At 39.3% G+C, this 19,195-nt stretch overlaps 1 protein-coding gene across 3 annotated transcripts in view; it reads right to left on the bottom strand.

Annotated features, from left to right (window-relative positions):
- LOC105494801 (RLF zinc finger) overlaps positions 1-19,195 on the bottom strand; it is an 80,599-nt gene that overhangs the window by 36,563 nt on the left and 24,841 nt on the right. The window contains exons 2-5 of one of the 3 annotated variants that reach the window (XM_011763638.3): positions 15,471-15,625; positions 13,833-13,914; positions 9,950-10,082; positions 3,278-3,480 (exon numbers count right to left, since the gene is read on the bottom strand). In XM_011763638.3, coding sequence (XP_011761940.3) covers positions 3,278-3,480; positions 9,950-10,082; positions 13,833-13,914; positions 15,471-15,625 — 573 coding nt within the window. Of the gene's footprint in view, positions 1-3,277; positions 3,481-3,780; positions 3,947-9,949; positions 10,083-13,832; positions 13,915-15,470; positions 15,626-19,195 lie in introns of those variants that run through there. The other 2 variants (XM_024796919.2, XM_024796918.2) reach the window with 2 other exon arrangements.

Here is a 19,195-nt window from a genome sequence, read left to right on the forward strand (position 1 = left end):
AGATTTAGTGATATGGTATACTGCCGGGGCAAAGGTCATATTAGAATGTCTTGAAAGAAGAATAGGCCAGGCGCCGTGGCTCGCGCCCGTAATGCCAGCACTTGGGAAGCCGAGGCGGGCCAGATCACGAGGTCAGGAGATTGAGACCATTCTGGCTAACACGGTGAAACCCCGTCTCTACTAAAAATATAAAAAAAATTAGCCGGGCATGGTGGCGGGGGCCTGTAGTCCCAGCTACTCGGGAGCCTGAAGCAGGAGAATGACATGAACCCAGGAGGCGGAGCTTGCAGTGAGCTGAGATTGTGCCACTGCACTCCAGCCTGGGTGACAGAGCAAGACTCCGTCTCAAAAAAAAGAAGAAAGAAAGAAGAAGAAAAATGTTCGATAGTAAATTAAGACAATTTGTTAGGAAGTTATGCTTAAAAAGCCAGAAGGAAATGGGGCAGTAGCTAAAAGTAGAAACAGGATTTAAAGCAGCGTTATTTTTATTTTATTTTATTTTTTTGAAGACAGAGTCGCGCTCTGTTCTTCTGTTGCCCAGGCTGGAGTGCAGTGGCGACATCTCAGCTCACTGCAGTCTCTGCCTCCTGGGCTCAAGCAATTCTTGTGCCTCGGCCTCCCAAAGTGCTGCCTCGGCCTCCCAAAGTGCTGGGATTACAGGCATGAGCCACCACCTCTGGATCTACGAAGGGCTCTTTTTTAAGGACAGAATAAATAATAGCATAAATGCCAATGGGGTGGTTATAACAGAGATGGGGAAATCGATGATGTAATAGAGAAAAGGAGAACTGCTGTAGCATTATCCTTAAGGGAGACAACATCAATTGAAATACAGAAGTGAAGGAGGCTGGCCTTAGCTAGGAGAACAGATATAATTTATCTCTAGTAACAGAAGAGAAGATTCATCTATAGCATTCACAGATGCTGGTAGATGAAAAGATGTTTCAGAGACAGAGCTTATGAAAATTCTCTTATTTATCTTCTCAGCGCTTCGTTTTTTTCAGAGAAATAGGGACTTAAGTTCAGCAACAGAGAGTGAAACAGGGCAGAAAGTGTTATAGTATAGTTTTGAAGAGTAAGAAAAAACTATGCAACTATCTAAGAGTGGGAGAATGAATGGGATAAAGAAATACAGGCTGGGCACAGTGGCTCACACATAATCCCAGCACTTTGGGAGGCTGAGATGGGCAGATTGTTTGACCCTGGGGGTTCGAGACCAGCCTGGGCAACATGGCAAGACCCTGTCTCTCAAAAAAAAAAAAAAAAAATTAGCCAGGCATGGTGGCATGTTTCTGTGGTCCTAGCTACTCCAGGGGCTGAGGTGGGAAGATCACCTGAGCCCAGGATTTTGAGGCTGCAGTGAGCAGTGTTTGTGCCACCACACTCTAGCCTGGAGTAAAATTAGCTGGCAGATTTTTCTCCACGTAAGTTTGGCCCCATGAGTGCAGGTAAACACATAAAGAGTAGGTGAAGATTTAGGGATAATCAGGATACTGGTAGTCAAACAAGTACAATTAAGAGAGAGACCAGTGGCCAGGAGTAGTGGCTCACGCCTGTAATTCCAGGACTTTGGGAGGCTGAGGCAGGTGGATCATGAGGTCAGGAGCTCGAGACCAGCCTGGCCAAGATGGTGAAACCCCGTCTCTACAAAAATACGAAAAAATTAGCCAGGCGAGGTGGTGGGCGACTGTAATCCCAGCTATTCAGGAGGTTGAGGCAGGAGAATTGCTTGAACTCAGGAGCTGAGATCGCACCACTACACTCCAGCTTGGGCAACAGAGCAAGACTCTGTCAAAAAAAAAAAAAAAAAAAAAGAGAGACCGACCAGCAGAGGACCTGAGAGTACACGGTAAGGGAGTGATAACGATGATCTGACAATGACAAAGCAGAGCTAAGTAGGGAAGTGAATACATCGGGGGATAAGGGAGAATGAAAAGGGGACAAGATCAACAGATCTTGATTGATCCTGGTAGAGTCTGTATATTAAAGGGAGTAAGGTAGAAAGATAGATAATGGTATTTGGAGAGTAAGATACCACAAGAAAAAGTTTCAGAAATTACTACAGCATAAAACCAGATCCTTGGGACTCCTACATCTAATAAAAAATTTCAGTTCAGAGTAAGAATCCATGTCAGAATTGAATGGCAGATAAGAAGATTAAAAGTAGATGATGAAATAAAGTTTAAAAATCTCTAGTTTTTTTCTGTATGTCAAAAACCATTAGAAAAGTCTAACTCCAAATTTAAGAAAAACAATAATTCAGGTATTTTTTTTTTTTTAAAGGATGCAATCTGATAGATAAAATAGCTGTTTTATGTTTTTTGGGTTTTTTTTTTTTTTTTTTTTTTTGAGACGGAGTCTCGCTCTTGTCACCCAGGTTGGAGTGCAGTGGCACGATCTCGATGCACTGCAACCTCCGCCTCCTGGGTTCAAGCGATTTTCCTGCCTCAGCCTCCCAAGTGGCTGGGATTACAGGTGCCCACCACCATGCCTGGCTAATTTTTGAACTTTTAGTAGTACAAGCTGCAGCAGGTGGATCAGCTGAAGTCAGGAGTTCAAGACCAGCTTGGCCAACATGGCGAAACCCTGTCTCTACTAAAAAGTACAAAAATTAGCCAGGCATGGTGGCGCGTGCCTGTAGTCTGAGCTACTTGGGAGGCTGTGGCACAAGAATCACTTGAACCCGGGAGGCAGAGGTTGCAGTGAGCCGAAACTGCACCACTGCACTCCTGCCTGGGTGATAGAATGAGACCTTGTCTCAAAAAAAAAAAAAAAAAAGACTCAACCCTTATTTTCCATGGTATCCAGTTTGGCCACTTAATTGTCCAGGTTGTAGTCATGGACTCTAGAGTCCTATACTTTTCTGCTTACAAAATTAAATGTATAAAGCAACTTAAGCTAAAATTAAGTGCCATTTTCTTTAGTTTATACTTTGATGCCACAATTAAACAACTTCTGCATTCCCCAAACGTGGAGACATCATTACTTTAAAAAGAAAAAACAACTTTCACATTTAAAGATTTCACAGCAAATCATCATCCAAACAAGTAAACATCCCTTTGTATATTCTTATCTACTTTTCAAATCTACTCTAAAATACTACATTCTATCTGTTGAGCAGTTAAATATACGATTAAAATCGTACATTTTGGTAGCCTGAAAAAAATGAATCTTGGTTTTCATTCTAAAGGGAAAAAATAAACTATGCAATATATATATATATATATAAATCTATTAAATTAATACCAAGTTTGAATGATGACAATTATTTACTCACCTCCTTAATAGCATCTTCATTAGGCAGCATAGAACATAAACATGTGATATACGCTTGCTGAAAAGATGACACATTTGAAATTTCTTTAGATTCTGCACATAGTTTTGATAAAGCAGTAGCCTGGGGGATGCAGTTAGATTTCAACAAATGTTTTATTCGCATTTGCAGAAAGGAAGGTCCTTCTTGTGCAATCAATTTATTGACTAGAAAAAATGAAAAATAAAACAGTTTGACAACATACCACATAACATGTCAGATTTGTTAAGATGAACATTTCAGATCTTTTTATTTGATTTTTAGTTAATAAAAATTTAGTTTATATAAATGGGAAGTTTATTCTGGTCTCAATATTCATCTAACAGAGATGAGAGGAAAATTAAGAAATAGTGAAATGAACTATAAGCATAAATGCAAGAAATGAAGCAAGTAACCTATGTAATATTAACAACTATCAACTGAATGCTTATGAGACATCAAGTTTTAAGCTGCATATTTTTATATACCTTTCATTTATTCTTCACACCACCACCAAGGCAAGTATTATTATCCCCAGTCTAAGGTTAGGAAAATTAACATTCACAGAAGTTAGGTAACTTGCCAAGGATTCCAAAGCCAGTGGTGCTCTTTCCTCTAAACCAGGCATTTCTCAAAGTGTGTTCCACCGACCAAAAGACCTGAGAGATAGTCCTAGAAAAAAAAAGGATTCCTTGGTCAAATCTCTGAACAGTCCTGCAATAAAGAAAACTGTTCACTTTTATTTAAAAACCCAATGTTTCCCAAACTGATTTGACCAGAGAACCCTTTTATACATATTAGTAACCTGTAAAACATGTGTTCCTGGTTCAGTACACACTTTGGAAAATGCTACTCTGAAAGCTTCAGAAGTACTGAAGCTCAGTACTTCTGTACTTCCATACTTCTGAGCCATACTGAATATTAGGCACTTGGCATTGACTGAACAGTGCTCTGGATGAGCCCTCAATTTTCGAATAGTAAATATCCAACAAGAATGTGACATCACTACATAATATTACTTAAAGAATAGAGGTGAGAATATTGCATGTCAAGTCAAGTGGTGAGTAAACAAACTGCTTTAGGTGGTTAATCTAACACAGTATCTCTCAGACTTGAAAGTGCCTTCTGGGTCACCTGGGGAGCTTATTAAAATGCAGATTCTGATTTACTAGGTCTGGGACCTGAAATTTTGCTTTTCTAACAAGCTCCCAGATGGGTGTGTGTGTGTGTGTGTGTGTGTGTGTGTGTGTGTGTGTGTGTGTGTGTGTGTGTGTGTCTGTCTAGAGTAGCAATGGTTTATACTAAGGATAAATGACTGGCCCAATTTTAACTACATATCAGAATCAATCGTAAAATTATCCTTTAAAAAAAATAAAGAAAAAATATAGATATAATCACAGATTTCAAAAGGACACAAAAAGCTATACAGTTAAAGTTTTTCTCCCTCCTACCCTGACCCCAGTGCTCTGGTTTCCCACCCCGAGAAACAACAAGTTTCCAATTTCTTGTTTTTCCTTCCAGAAATATTCTGAGTATGGAAAACATTTTCTTTTGCCACTTAATATATAATACAGGTTACTCTATCATCTGTACAGTTAGAGCTACCTTCTTATTTTTAACAACTGAATAGCATTCAGTGGTATGGATGTACTATATTTAACCAATCCCCTACTGATACACTTGCAGGCTGTTTCCAATCTCTGTCAATCATCAATAATGCTGCGACTTACAACCCTATATATAGGTCATCTGAAACATGTGAATAAATCTACAGAACAAATTCCTAGATGCGGAATTGCTAAAGGCTCTGTTCACTTGTAATACTGACTCATACTGCCAAATTGGTCTCCAAAAATTGAACCAATTTATATTCCCATCAGCAATATGTAAGTGCCCATTTCCTAAGGCACTTCAAAAAGTTCTGGATTCCAGAGCTCCAACTCTGGAGATTATGATTTAGCAAGTGGAGTCTGGACCTTGGGATGTATGTTTTTTGGTTTTAAATCCCACAGATAGGGCCGGGCGCGGTGGCTCAAGCCTGTAATCCCAGCACTTTGGGAGGCCGAGACGGGCGGATCACGAGGTCAGGAGATCGAGACCATCCTGGATAACACGGTGAAACCCCGTCTCTACTATAAATACAAAAAACTAGCCGGACGAGGTGGCGGGCGCCTGTAGTCCCAGCTACTTGGGAGGCTGAGGCAGGAGAATGGCGTAAACCCGGGAGGCGGAGCTTGCAGTGAGCTGAGACCCGGCCACTGCACTCCAGCCTGGGTGACAGAGCAAGACTCCGTCTCAAAAAAAAAAAAAAAAAATCCCACAGATACTCTAATACGTAGCCAAGGTCAAAAAGCATGGAGGGAAAACAGGTCACAATCACTTGGACTTTCCATTTTCGTCCAACAGTTACTAAATTCCACAAGATGAACTCACAATCATACCCTTCACTCACATAGCTCCTTATTCCTTACTTCTATTTTCAGCAATGATATTCTCTCAATTATACAACAATAAAATTTTGGCATTATCCTTCCTTGATACTTCCTTTCCTCAAGGAAATCAACTTAGTTATTATGTCCTAGCAATTCTTTTCTAATCATCTCCAATCTAATTCATGCCTATTATTTCCTGTCATGTCTCCCCTATATCCTATTCTGCCTAACATCAGATTCTGCTCTATTTATCTGCCATATGAGGTTGTAAGCAATTCTGCAAATCCCACAGGAAGCAACGTACCTGATAACAGGCGTATTACCTATACAACCTATCACCTTACAAATTCCCACAGCATTTTACTTCTTTCCCCACATTTAGTTTTCTCTAAGAACAGTGATAAGGGATTATAGTGTACAAAGGTTAACATTTCAGGCTTTATAATCACTGATCTGAGGTTGAAACCTGATTCTGACACATAGCTGTGAGACCCTTGGACAAATTAACTGAACTCTCTGAGACTCAAGTTTCTTCATCTGTAAAAAGGTTAGTTATATCCATCTCACATGGATGAACAAATTAAAGAAATACTAAAGATGCAGATAAGACTCACCACAAGGCCAGACATAGAGTAAATGTTCAATAGTACTTACTATTGTCTCTGATATCTCCTTTATTACACTGTCAGCAATTTGTGAACAAATACCATGTCTCGTTAGCCTTTGTATTCCCTACAGCTTAGTGCACAAGGCCTTGTATATTACAGATGTTTAATTAAACCATGCACTTAGCAACCGAAGGGTCATCACTCTCCAATCAAAAATGTTTTAACGTCATCTCACCTGGGCTCAAATTCTGCCTCCACAATTTTAACTACGTGGTCTTGGGTATGTGTAATCTCTTACCTGTTTCATGGATTAAATGAGATATGAAAGCACAAATACAGTGCCCAACACAGAGCAGGCACTCTGAAAACTATACTATTATTTTCCATGCAGTAAGCTATTTTATTCAATAATTATAACTATAGTTAAACTGCTGCTAAATCAATTTTAACATATAGCTCAATCTTGTATTTTACAAATCACTTGAAGATATCAATCTTTAAATTTCTTTATTGAAAGGAAATCTACCATATGCTTCAATATTTAAAACAATGTCTCCCAATCATAATCTTTTCTCTATCTCATTTCTTCAAACATTTCTATAAAAAAATTTGTTTTAGTTTTTATACCCTCCCTTCCATCCAAATTTAACAATTGAACTGGTTTGCCATATTTCTTTGCCTTCTCTTTTTCAGAACCATTTAAAAGAAAGGTGCAGACATCATGACACTTCATCTTATACTATATACTTCATTATGTAAAAAGAGTAACACTTAAGATCCAGTTGAAAAACAGTTCTGCCAGGCACGGTGGTGCACACCTGTAATCACAGCACTTTGGGAGGCTGAGGCAGATGGATCATCTGCGGTCAGGAGTTCGAGACCAGCCTGACCAACATGGTGAAAACTCATCTCTACTAAAGACAAAAAATTAGCCGGGTGTGGTGGCACATGCCTGTAATCCCAGCTACTTGGGAGGCTGAGGCAGGAGAATCACTTGAACCCAGGAGGTGGAGGTTGCAGTGAGCCAGGATCACGCCATTGTACTCTAGCCTGGGCAACAAGAGCAAAACTCGTCTTTAGGAAAAAAAAAAAAAAAAAAAAGAGGCCGGGTGCGGTGGCTCACGCCTGCCAATTCCAGCACTTTGGGAAGCTGAGGCCAGATCACCTGAGGTCAGGAGTTCAAGATCAGCCTGACCAACATGGAGAAACCCCGTCTCTACTAAAAATACAAAATTAGCTGGGCATGGTGGCACATGCCTGTAATCCCAGCTATTCAGGAGGCTAAGGCAGGAGAATTGCTTAAACCCCGAGGCGGAGGTTGCGGTGAGCTGAGATCGCGCCATTGCACTCCAGCCTAGGTAACAAAAACGAAACTCCATCTCAAAAAAAAAAAGAAAAACAGCTCTTCCATGGCGTCTTTACTAATCATGTCACATGAATGTCAGGTAAAAGTATCAACAATTGGCACTTATTACAGAAGACAATCAGTGATATGAACATCACTGCTTTTTGGTATCAAATATGTTAAATATCTGGCCTGCAGGGGCAGCAGAGATAGAAAGAAAGCTTTTTAATCTTTTGACCCAAAATTAGATTAAGGGTCAACTGTGAAAGGAGGCAGGCTACATGTTACCTCCCACTTATACTGTGGTCCTCAACATAATTCCTTAGATATGGAGGTTATCATGTACCTATTCAGCGTCTTAAAGATAGTGGGTGCTTAATTAATATTTACTGAATAGACAAGATACCAAGAATGTTAGGTAAGCAATGCTTCTCCCCATTTACTGATGTTTTTTCTATGTTAAAAATGATTAATTACTGTTAACTCCAGAGGTGGGGTGACATAGTTGATTAGTATTATCAGGGGAAAATACACTAAGGATGTTTAACTCAACCCCACCCTTTTTCCCTCTTGGGCTTGGGCCTGCCTGCACAAAACATGCAATCTCCTCCGCCCCAGTCAAAGACTTATCTGGATAGGAATCTGCCCAATTCTGGGATGTTTCTGAAATTACCTGGCTCTAACAGCTTTTGTCAATAACAAAGGTGTTATTTTAGCCTCCATCTATCTACATTTATAAAGGGATGCCGTTTATTGAGGACCTCAACGGAAAACAATAAATACCAATCTTTTTCTACTTAACAGCTCTTTTCCTTATTCTTTTTTTTTCTTGTCAGTGCAACTGGTAAGCACTAGAATGATCAGAGGAAACGGAGCAAGAAAAAATGTAAGTGCCTTTATGCCCATCTTCTCACTATACAGAGAGGTCCAAACACCATGTATATGGTAGGTGCTCAAGCTGGGTGAATGGATAAGCTAACTAGGATATTTTAAAGGATCAACAATCAAATGGCTACTTCTAAGACCTAAAGATATCTCAAAATGTGTAATAATTATTCTAAAATCTGTTTTTATAGCAAAAAATGTACTTAACAGAGTGTAATCCTTTGAACTTTCCACTAACTTGACGGAAATGAAGTTACAATTGTTGGCTATATCAAACAAAATATTTTGCGTACCTAAAATGCAAGTATCAATTCAAATCCATAATTTTTCTGGTCTTCAACTGACAATTTTGCAAATAAAAAATTTCATTCTGGCCGGGTATGGTGGTTCATGCCTGTAATCCCAGCACTTTGGGAGGCTAAGGCAGAAGAATCTCTTGAGCTTAGGAGTTCAAGACCAGCCTAGGCAACATAGTAAGACCCCCATATCCACAAAAAATAGAAAAAGTAACTGTGCACAGTGGCGCATGCCTTAGTCCCAGTTACTTGTGAGGCAGAGGCAGGAGGATCGCTCGAGCCTGAAAGGCAGAGACTGCAGTGAGCCATAATTGTGCCACTCCAGCCTGGGTGGCAGAGTGAAACCTTGTCTCAAATTAAAACAAAACAAAAACAACAAAACTTCATTCTTTGCATCTCCAAAACAATGAATTCCAATTATTTCCTATATATAGAAGAAAAAAGAAATTTTTTTCACGGCCCTCGGTTATTGCAGCCAATAAAAAAGACATAAGCAGGCCGGGCACGGTGGCTTGTGCCTATAATCCCAGCACTTTGGGAGGCCAAGGCAGGTGGATCACAATGTCAGGAGTTCGAGACCAACCTGACCAACATGGTGAAGCCCCATCTCTACTAAAAACACAAAACTTAGCCAGGCACGGTGGCGCGCGCCTGTAATCCCAGCTACTCAGGAGGCTGAGGCAGGAGAATCGCTTGAACCCAGGAGGTGGAGGTTGCAGTGAGCCGAAATCCTGCCACTGCACTCCAGCCTGGGCGACAGAGCAAAACTCTGTTTCAAAAAAAAAAAAAACAAGAAAAGTCTAAGCAAAGCTCTACCACACACCAAAGATTACAGCAGATTATTCATTTCTATCTCAGGAACTTTGTATGAACATTGTTACTCAACGCAAAATTTAAAAATGAGTGCAAAAACGATCTAACAATGCAAGAATCCTTACTTAAGCAAAACATTAAATGCTAATGGTTAATTTTTACTGCTCAAAGCAGAAAGACTAGATATATACACAAGTGAAATTCCCAAAATTTTAACCCATAATCAATTCCAACTTTCTCAGAACTAAATCCTTATCCAATATAGTCTTAAGCCTTACCTTCCTCTGTTTCCACTGGCTGTTGAGACAGAATTTTAAGAAGAACTGGGTTTTTCCACACCCCTTCCTTGGTAACATGAACCAATATTTGTAGGTTATTATTCCCAAATTCCAATAATGCATCATGTGACTCCTAGAACAAGAACAGCATACCCAGAAAATAAGTTAACAATATAAAAATTAGTTTTGCCTTTTCAACATATCTGATACACCTAAGAACTGAAAGAATCTATACTTTGGATTTCCTAAAAATAAGTAACCAAAAACAAAAAGACTATCCTTAAAGCCTTGTGAAATTCTGTTGCAGCTTTTTTTTTTTTTTTTTTTTTTAAAGACAGAATCATACTCTGTCACCCAGGCTGGAGTGCACTGGTGTGATCTTGGCTCACTGCAACCTCCACCCCCTGGGTTCAAGTAATTATCCTACCTCAGCCTCCCGAGTAGCTGGAATTACAGGCGTCTGCCACCACGCCCAGCTAATTTTTGTATTTTTAGTAGAGACAGGGTTTCACCATCTTGGCCAGACTGGTCTTGAACTCCTGACCTCGTGATCCACCCGCCTCGGCCTCCCAAAGTGCTGGGATTACAGGCGTGAGCCACCGCGTCCGGCCTCTGTTGCTGTTTTTTTTAAAAAAAAAAAAAAAAACTAGGATGGGGCCAGGCACAGTGGCTCATGCCTGTGATCCTAGCACTTTGGGAGGCCGAGGTGGGTGGATCACCTGAGGTCAGGAGTTCAAGACCAGTGTGGCCAACATGACAAAACTCTGTCTCTACTAAAAATACAAAAAATTAGCCAGGCGTGGTGGCGCCAGCCTATAGTTCCAGCTATTCGGGAGGCTGAGGCAGGAGAATCACTTGAGCCTGCGAGGCGGAGGTTGCAGTGAGCCATGATTGTGCCACTGCACTCCAGTCTGGGTGACAGAACAAGACTCCGTCTCAAAAATAAACAAATAAATAACTAGGATGTTTTCACTAAGTAAAAGAGTGCCTTTAAAATGTTTTCCTGAATTCCTCCCTGGTAAAATTAGCACAACAATTCAAGATAGGTCCTTGCATTACTGTTGGATATTTGGAGTTTTTGTTTTTTTGTTTGTTTGTTTCCTTTGAAGATAGAATTTCGCTCTTTTTGCCCAAGATGGAGTGCAATAGCGTGATTTCAGCTCACTGCAACCTCTGCCTCCCAGGTTTAAGCGATTCTCCTACCTAAACCTCCCAAGTACCTGAGATTACAGGCACCTGCCACCACACCTGGCTAATTTTTGTATTTTCAGTAGAGACGAGGTTTCGCCACGTTGGCCTAGGCTGGTCTTGAACTCCTGACCTCAGGTGATCCACCTGCCTCAGACTCCCAAAGTGTTGGGAATAAAGGCATGAGCCACTGTGTCCGTTGATTTAATTATTTTAAAGCCACCAGTGCTGCTTTCTTTTAAAGAATTCTGCAGTATTCACACAAGCTGCCTATTCCTCTAACAGGAATTACAGGACTATTAGTGACACAAATCGTTAAATAATTGCTTAAATTCGTCTAAAAACTTGCTATTTAAATGATAGGTGACTCTAAAATCTAAGTTATTAGCTCAGCAAACAAACAAAATGTATTTACCAATAGTTTGTTCATTAAAGTTCAAGTGTGAGGGAAAAGGAGTCAGAAAATTAATTCAGTATAAATGATGACGTATATGTCTCACTGTCCTCTATTACTACTGAGGATTATTGATTATGATGAGCTTGTTCCCATGTTCTAAAATTCTTGTTTCCCTTATTTTAAACTGCTGAAATTCTCTAGCAACGTAAGCTTCCATTTATGTCAACATTTCTTTGGAAACTATAAGCCAAAAATGTTCACAGGCCTAAGAATATAGTTTAGTATTCACTCAAGTGAAAACTACAAGATATAAAGTCTCCCCCATCTGCATTTGCTGCCTTGTCCATTTATAATATAAAATAGGAAAAATTAAGGGTTTTTTATCTTTTGGATTTCAACAGGGATCATGTCTTAACATTTATGTGTACCCCCACTACATTTATTTACTGAACACATGTTAAAAAATATATCCTACACATCTGATAAACCTGAAAAAGCTTACACACTTTTAAGCTGAAAAATGGAAAAAGAGGCAACTATTTTATTCAAGCAAGCTATCTAAGAAAAGAATAAAGCAATGTGAGAGATTTCTCTCTAAAAAGGATAGAGGATGAGTATCCCTAATCCAAAAATCTGAAATCCAAAATTTTCCCCAAATCCAAAACTTTCTAAGCATCAACACGATGCTCAAAAGAAATGCTCACTGGAGCATTTTGGATTTTCAGATTAGGGATGCTGAACTACTAAGTATAATGCAAATATTCCAAAATCCAAAATACTCCCAAGCATTTGAGATATGGGATACTGGAACAGTATTAATATAGTAGTAATAGTCCTAATTAGGATTTGCCCTTCTAGAATGCCATATGCCAGAACAAAACAACTGGCAGGCTTCAGAACACAGAGTGACAAAAATCAAAGTGCTACGCATGAAAGATGATTTTAGCAGCTGTACAGATATGTGAGCTATTAGGACTGCATTACAGGGATTTAAATAGGCCAAGAACATGACGAAGAATCCTCTTCTCACTAAAGAGAACATTATATCATTTCATTTTGGGTTATGCATTCCAGAGGAAAGAAATGTTCAGATAATGAAGTGTGTCTGTTAATATGCATGTCTTTATTTGTGCCTACATGAAACAGGTCTAAGCTGCTACAACAGGTCTAAGCTGTGTCCTCGAGGAAGTGGTTAACAAAGTAAGCTCAGGGTTTGAAATCTGTGTGTAACTTTGGCCAAGCTAATTAACCTCTCTTCACCTGTCTCCCCATTTGTAAATGGAGATTCAAATAATCCTCACACTATAAGGTTTGTAATTTGATTAGAAGATATAAAACAAGTAACATGTAGTATAAAGCAGTGATTGGTACATAATTAGTGATCAATAAATGAATGACAGAATGCATTTATTTTTAGAGATGAGTCCTATTATTTTAGAGATGAGCCCTGTCACCCAGGCTGGAGTGCAGTGATGTGATCGTATCTCACTGCAGCCTCCGACTTCTGGGCTCAAGAGATTCTCTTGCCTCAGCCTCCTGAGTGGCTGGGACTATAGTCCATAGACCATGCCCGGTCTATTATTTATTATGCTTTTTTTTTTTTTTTTTTTTTTGAGATGGAGTCTCACTTTGTTGCTCAGGCTGGAGTGCACCGGCACGATCTTGGCTCACTGCAACCTCTGCCTCCTGGGTTCAAGTGATTCTCCTGCCTCAGCCTCCCAAGTAGCTGGGATTACAGGCGCCCACCACCATGCCTGGCTAATATTTGTATTTTCTAGTAGAGACAGGGTTTCAGCATGTTGGCCAGACTGGTTGCAAACTCCTGACCTCAAGTGATCCGCCTGCCTTGGCCTCACAAAGTGTTGGGATTACAGCCGTGAGCCACCACACCCAGCCGGGTACAATTCTTAAGGTGTTAGGAAGAAAAAGGTGAACCTTAGATGTAAAGAAATAGTGTTTTGTACATTGAAGGTTACCAATAAGTATGCTACGAAGGATCCAAATATTGTTCCTTAATAATCGTGTATGATTTTGATAGCTTTATGCTGTGTAAACTTTGTTTGAATAATGAAACTTTTCTGTTGATTTCTAACTATGTCAAGGCAAACAAAACCAAATGAAAAAAAACCATTTTTAATACATCCCCTTCAAGTGACGGGCCTTTTTGTCATTTGATGAACTTAATACCAATATATAATAAGTTTTGTTTTTGTTCTAAGGTTTTAATTTTAGTTTGCTAGGAGTAATCAATCAGGTGTCTTGGATACAGAAAATTTTTCTGAGTTAAAATCAACTCACCTGCAGAGACTGAAGGAATGGTAACCAGACTTCACAAGGCAGTTCACTTTCAGATACTGAAAGCAGTAATTCAAAACAACTCCTACAATAAAAATGAGTAAGTATATAAAGGTGGTTACAGTAATAATTAGAGTATGACAGCAATACTAAAAATCTATTTTACATTTGTTTAGACTATTTTAAATGTTTTTACTCTTCAAAATTTTCTTCAGAGTTGTTATACTGACTGTTCAATCTAAAAAGGAGGAAAAAAGAAAGACCACAAGGCTTTATATTTACATTGTTGCTTTAGTACATTTGGTAAGAATATAATAAGCTCTTTAGAAATCACATTCCAAGCAGTTTTATTTTGTTTATTTGGGTGTGAAGAGGCACCCGTATAGGACAATTCTAATTCCAGTAGACAAAAATGGGAGCTCATACTACTGTCAATTCAGCTGATAAAATGATAAATATATGTAACTGTTATCTATAGGTTTCTGTCACTTGCAGAGGAAACAGGAAGACTAGCAAAGTCGTTTCCTTACCTCTGAAAAAACCAAGCGTAAGAGTTTCCTTTTTCTAACTATTATCCAGAAGACACAGAAAAGAAATAACAGGAAGATTTTTTTTGAGAAAAGAAATGCACAACTTGAATAATGATCAACTCAAAATACCAAGGAATCAACACCTCTCTAAAACCCTGCAGAATTATCCTTTACCCCTTAGAGATTACAAAAGGTAAAACAGAAACTAAGACTTGGTAGAAGGAAAAATAGGATCATAAAACCAGGAATGCTGGTCTTCCATACAGGGCCATTGGAGAATAGGAAGCAAAACAGGTGAAGCTAGAAAAAAAAAAAAAAAATAAACCATCTAGACTAGAAGTCATCTCACTAAACAGTCTATAAGTTGAACAAGGTGATGCCCAGCTAAAACTGAATAGCTGTTGTATCTTTTCAATTTGCAGATGAAAATTACAATAAAGATGTAATTTTGTCTACTACTATGCAGTTAAATATTAAAACAACAGCTAAATCATGTTCTTTTTTTTTTTTTTTTTTTTTTTGAGACAGTCTCACTCCCTCACCCAGGCTGGAGTGCAGTGGCGCCATCTTGGCTCACTGCAAGCTCCACCTCCCAGGTTCAAGCGATTCTCATGCCTCAGCCTCCTCCCAAAGTGCTGGGATTACAGGCGTGTGCCACCATGCCCACCCTAAATCATGATCTCTTTCTTAGGATGGTAATCTTATACTGTACCCTGATATTTTTTGCTAATAAAATTATTCTTAGTTCAAATATAATCAAATTGCAGAATTTCATGTTGTTTTTGCCAAGATGTTCTTCAAAGACTACCAGTTTCCAGGTATTCTGTCATTTAAATCAATCTATACCTAAGGGACAGAAATATATCATTCTCAGATTCCAAGCCTGAATAGGAAAAGAGACTCTAGAGGCAAGTTAAAGATGATGTTGCTTGGCTGGAGCTTCACTTGGACTGTATCTCCTGGCAACATGAGTACAAAGGAAATTTCATTCAATGGTATGACTCTAATGGTGCTCTGAAGAATAAATGTGATGCCACTGTAAAGAGAAACCAGGCAAACAATACGACCAATGGTACTCAATTTTAAGAGTGATTTAAGTTCTTAAACTTACAGTACTAATCTGCCAAGCACTAAGAGGACATCTTCACATTCAGTAGTTAAGTATGGACGTGCACTGGCAAAGCTTTGGATGGCAAGTCGATATACCTCCAGAAGATACACAATATGTTCTGACGCATTCTTGTTGCTTGCATATTGCAATAAGGTCTACAAAATAAAATTAAAAATTATTTACAAACAAAAATAATGAAACAGATTGTCCTCAAACGCAACATATAGCTCTCCCATTTTTTTCCTAATAGATGCATATACCTTTTATTTGCCTTTTAAGGCTCTGGTTTGTTTAGAAGATTCTATTTTCATCACTTAATGAATTATTTCTGCTAAGTTAAAGAAATGGCATAACTACTCTTTTGATGTCAGAATAATTCTAAGAGTAGAGCCATAAAATGTCTAGTTGTTCTCACTATAGTTCTGGAGTTGCCATCTCTAAAATTCAATGAGTTTTCAACCATGTGCCAAGCACTGGATACATAAGAATAAGACTATGATCCCTGCCTTCTACAACAAGAGATGAATTATTCCTGAGTATGACTCTCAGTACTACAGTCCCATAAAATCCTTTTTTTTTTTTTCTGTACATATGGAATTGATTAGGCTTCCAAGGGCTAATTTATGCTAACTAATTTGTAAAAGGTTAATGTTATATTGGTATTTTTATTTTTCACTAGCCCTGTATCCTCAACAAAATACATATTTATTTTTTGTAAAGTTTATGAAAAATATTAACATACAGGCCAACACCAGTTTATCTGGTTACAATGGGGGGAATAGTCCTCTTACCACACAGGGTACCCTATTCCTCATACTGTGGCATCTGAGAAGTTATCTGGCAAGTATGGAATCTAAACCAAAAGAAAATGAAACCAAAATAAAGCCTGATAAATTATGTGTGTCCTATCACTAAGAATTTGTCCAAATGATGGTGGAAAGCTGGCTTATGTTCTCCCTGGACAGTGTTGAAAAACCACTGCCAAATTCATGTTTGGGGACTCTCCTTCTGAGTTCCATGGAGTTGTTTTCTCTCTTGTTCATATATATCTTCCTTCTGACAACTGATTAGGTTTTGTCTATGCTTAATTGGTATATCTAGTTAAGACCTGAAGTATGTATTATAGCCTAACATAAGCAGGATACAACATTCTCCCTGGAATACACATTCTGTCTGACAGGGCTAGGGAGTTCCTAATAGGCTTTTGGTTGGGGATACTTCAATAGGCAAGTCTTATTTTCAGAAGGCAGCTTTAACTTGAGTGAAATACATCTTATCTGAATTCATTACCCCAGAATAATGTCTTCAAAGATTCCTAACTTCCTGTCTTTGATTTTTCTGCCTGAAGAACTACAAATAGCTACAACAGCAGCGCAGGATTCTGCTGGATTTTCTGCAGCTTTAGTTTCCACACGAATGGCCCCTGTATGAGTTCTGGTAACTGACTGTTAGCATCATCTTGATTACTTTAAAATTTAAAAAAGAGAGAAACAACTTACAAGGAAATATACCTTAGACCATTATACCATATACAGTAGAAGTTCTCTTAATATATTGCATTATCTGATCTTTGCATACCTGAATCACTATAGTCAGTTGAGCTATTTTTAGTATACCCACCTACTCAATTAAGTGTCTTGCTACTTTGTCACAGTCACTTTAGATAAATGCGCTTCTGTAATTTCAGAAGAGCATCATGTCATCACTTAATCAAATCCCTAATTTTAATAAAATAAAAAAACTGAGTAGCATTATAAACTGACTCCTAAGCAATCCTGCTTCCCAGCTGAATTAGTAGAGAGAGAATGCAGAATGGGTGTCTGTTATATAATAAGATTTCACCTAATCTCCCTTAAGAAATTTATTAAAATCAGCCAGGCACTGTGGCTTACGCTTGCAATCCCAGCACTTCGGGAGGCCGAGGCGGGTGGATCACGAAGTCAAGAGATCGAGACCATCCTGGCCAACATGGGTGAAACCCCGTCTCTAAAAATACAAAAATTAGCTGGGCGTGGTGGTGTGCACTTGTAGTCCTAGCTACTTGGGAGGCTGAGGCAGGAGAATCACTTGAACCTGGGAGGCGGAGGTTGCAGTGAGCCAAGATCGCGCCACTGCACTCCAGTCTGGCAACAGAGTGAGACTCTGTCTCAAAAAAAAAAAAAATAATAATAATAATCATTAAAATCTATGTTACAAAAAAATTCTGGTTTAGGTCAATAAGTTACTTACTGTCTGCATTGGCTAATCTAAGAATTAAGGAGTTTCAAAAATTTGTATTTAGTGCCAGATTTTATGTTCCTTAAAGTCAGACATTATGTCTTATCAATCTTTATAGCCCTACCACTCCTCTACCCACTACCACCCCCACAGGACATTCTCAAGTCTCACTAAATGTCTGCTGAATACATTCACCATTTTATTCATTTGACAAATATTTTTCAATAGATTATCACACATGAAGTGCTAGATGCGGTGGGGGCGGGCAGACATGTGGCCTATCCTCACAGAGCTTTCAGAATGAGTCAATACAACATGATGGCTAAAACCACACATGCAAATTAACCAACTGCTAACTAAAGTATGCAAAGAGAAGGACAGAGTGCATACAGATGGGGTTAGTCTTTCCACAATCCACCTGTCCACTTAGAATGCTCTTGCCACCAATCTAATAGCTTCTGACAGACATTCCACTAGGACTTATAGAAGTTACACAATTTCAAAGATTCAATACTCTGAGGAACTTCCAGTTTGCTCTATACTAATTTACACTTTTTATATTCCTAAATCTTTACCCCCTCATGTGTTGGTTCAAATTACGTAGTGAAATCTCTTATACCCATTATAAGCATACTCTGGGTATGTGAAGAATGGCTGGAATAATCAATCTTCATTATCACCCTTTTTTTTATTTTTTAATTTTTTTGAGATAGAGTCTCACTATATCACTGCTGGTGATCCTCCCACTTCACCCTCCCAAGTAGCTGGGACTACAGGCATGAACCACTGTGGCTGGCCAGGCTTTTTTTTTTTTTTTTTTAAATGAAGTCTCACTCTGTTGCCCAGGTTGGTGTGCAGTGGCGCAATCTCGGCTCACTGTAACTTTCACCTCCCAGATTAAAGCGGATCCTTCCACCTCAGGCTCCCAAGTAGCTGGGATTAGAACTGTGGGTCACCAGGTCCGGTTAATTTTTCTGTTTTTAGTAGAGACGGGGTTCACACCATGTTGGCCAGGCTGGTCTCGAACTCTTGACCTCAAGTGACCCGCCTGCCTTGGCCTCCCAAAATGCTGGGGTAACTACAGGCAAGAGCCACCTCACACCCAGCCTTTGTTTTTTTGTTTTTGCTTTTTTTTGAGTCGGTATCTTGCTCTGTCGGCCCAGGCTGGAGTGCAGTGGTGCGATCTCTGGCTCATTGCAAGCTCCACCTCCCAGGTTCACATCATTCTCCTGCCTCAGCCTCCCAAGTAGCTGGGACTACAGGCGCCCGCCACCACGCCTGGCTAATTTTTTTTTTTTTTTTTGTATTTTTAGTAGAGACGGGGTTTCACTGTGTTAGCCAGGATGGTCTCAATCTCCTGACCTCGTGATCCACCCGCCTTAGCCTCCCAAAGTGCTGGGATTACAGGCGTGAGCCACCGCGCCCAGCTTTTTTTTTTTTTTTTTTTTTTTTTTTTTTTTTTTTTTGAGACAGAGTCTCGCTCTGTCGCCCAGGCTGCAGTGCAGTGG

This window comes from Macaca nemestrina, chromosome 1 (assembly GCF_043159975.1).
Source record: "Macaca nemestrina isolate mMacNem1 chromosome 1, mMacNem.hap1, whole genome shotgun sequence".
NCBI classification, from domain to species: domain Eukaryota; kingdom Metazoa; phylum Chordata; class Mammalia; order Primates; family Cercopithecidae; genus Macaca; species Macaca nemestrina.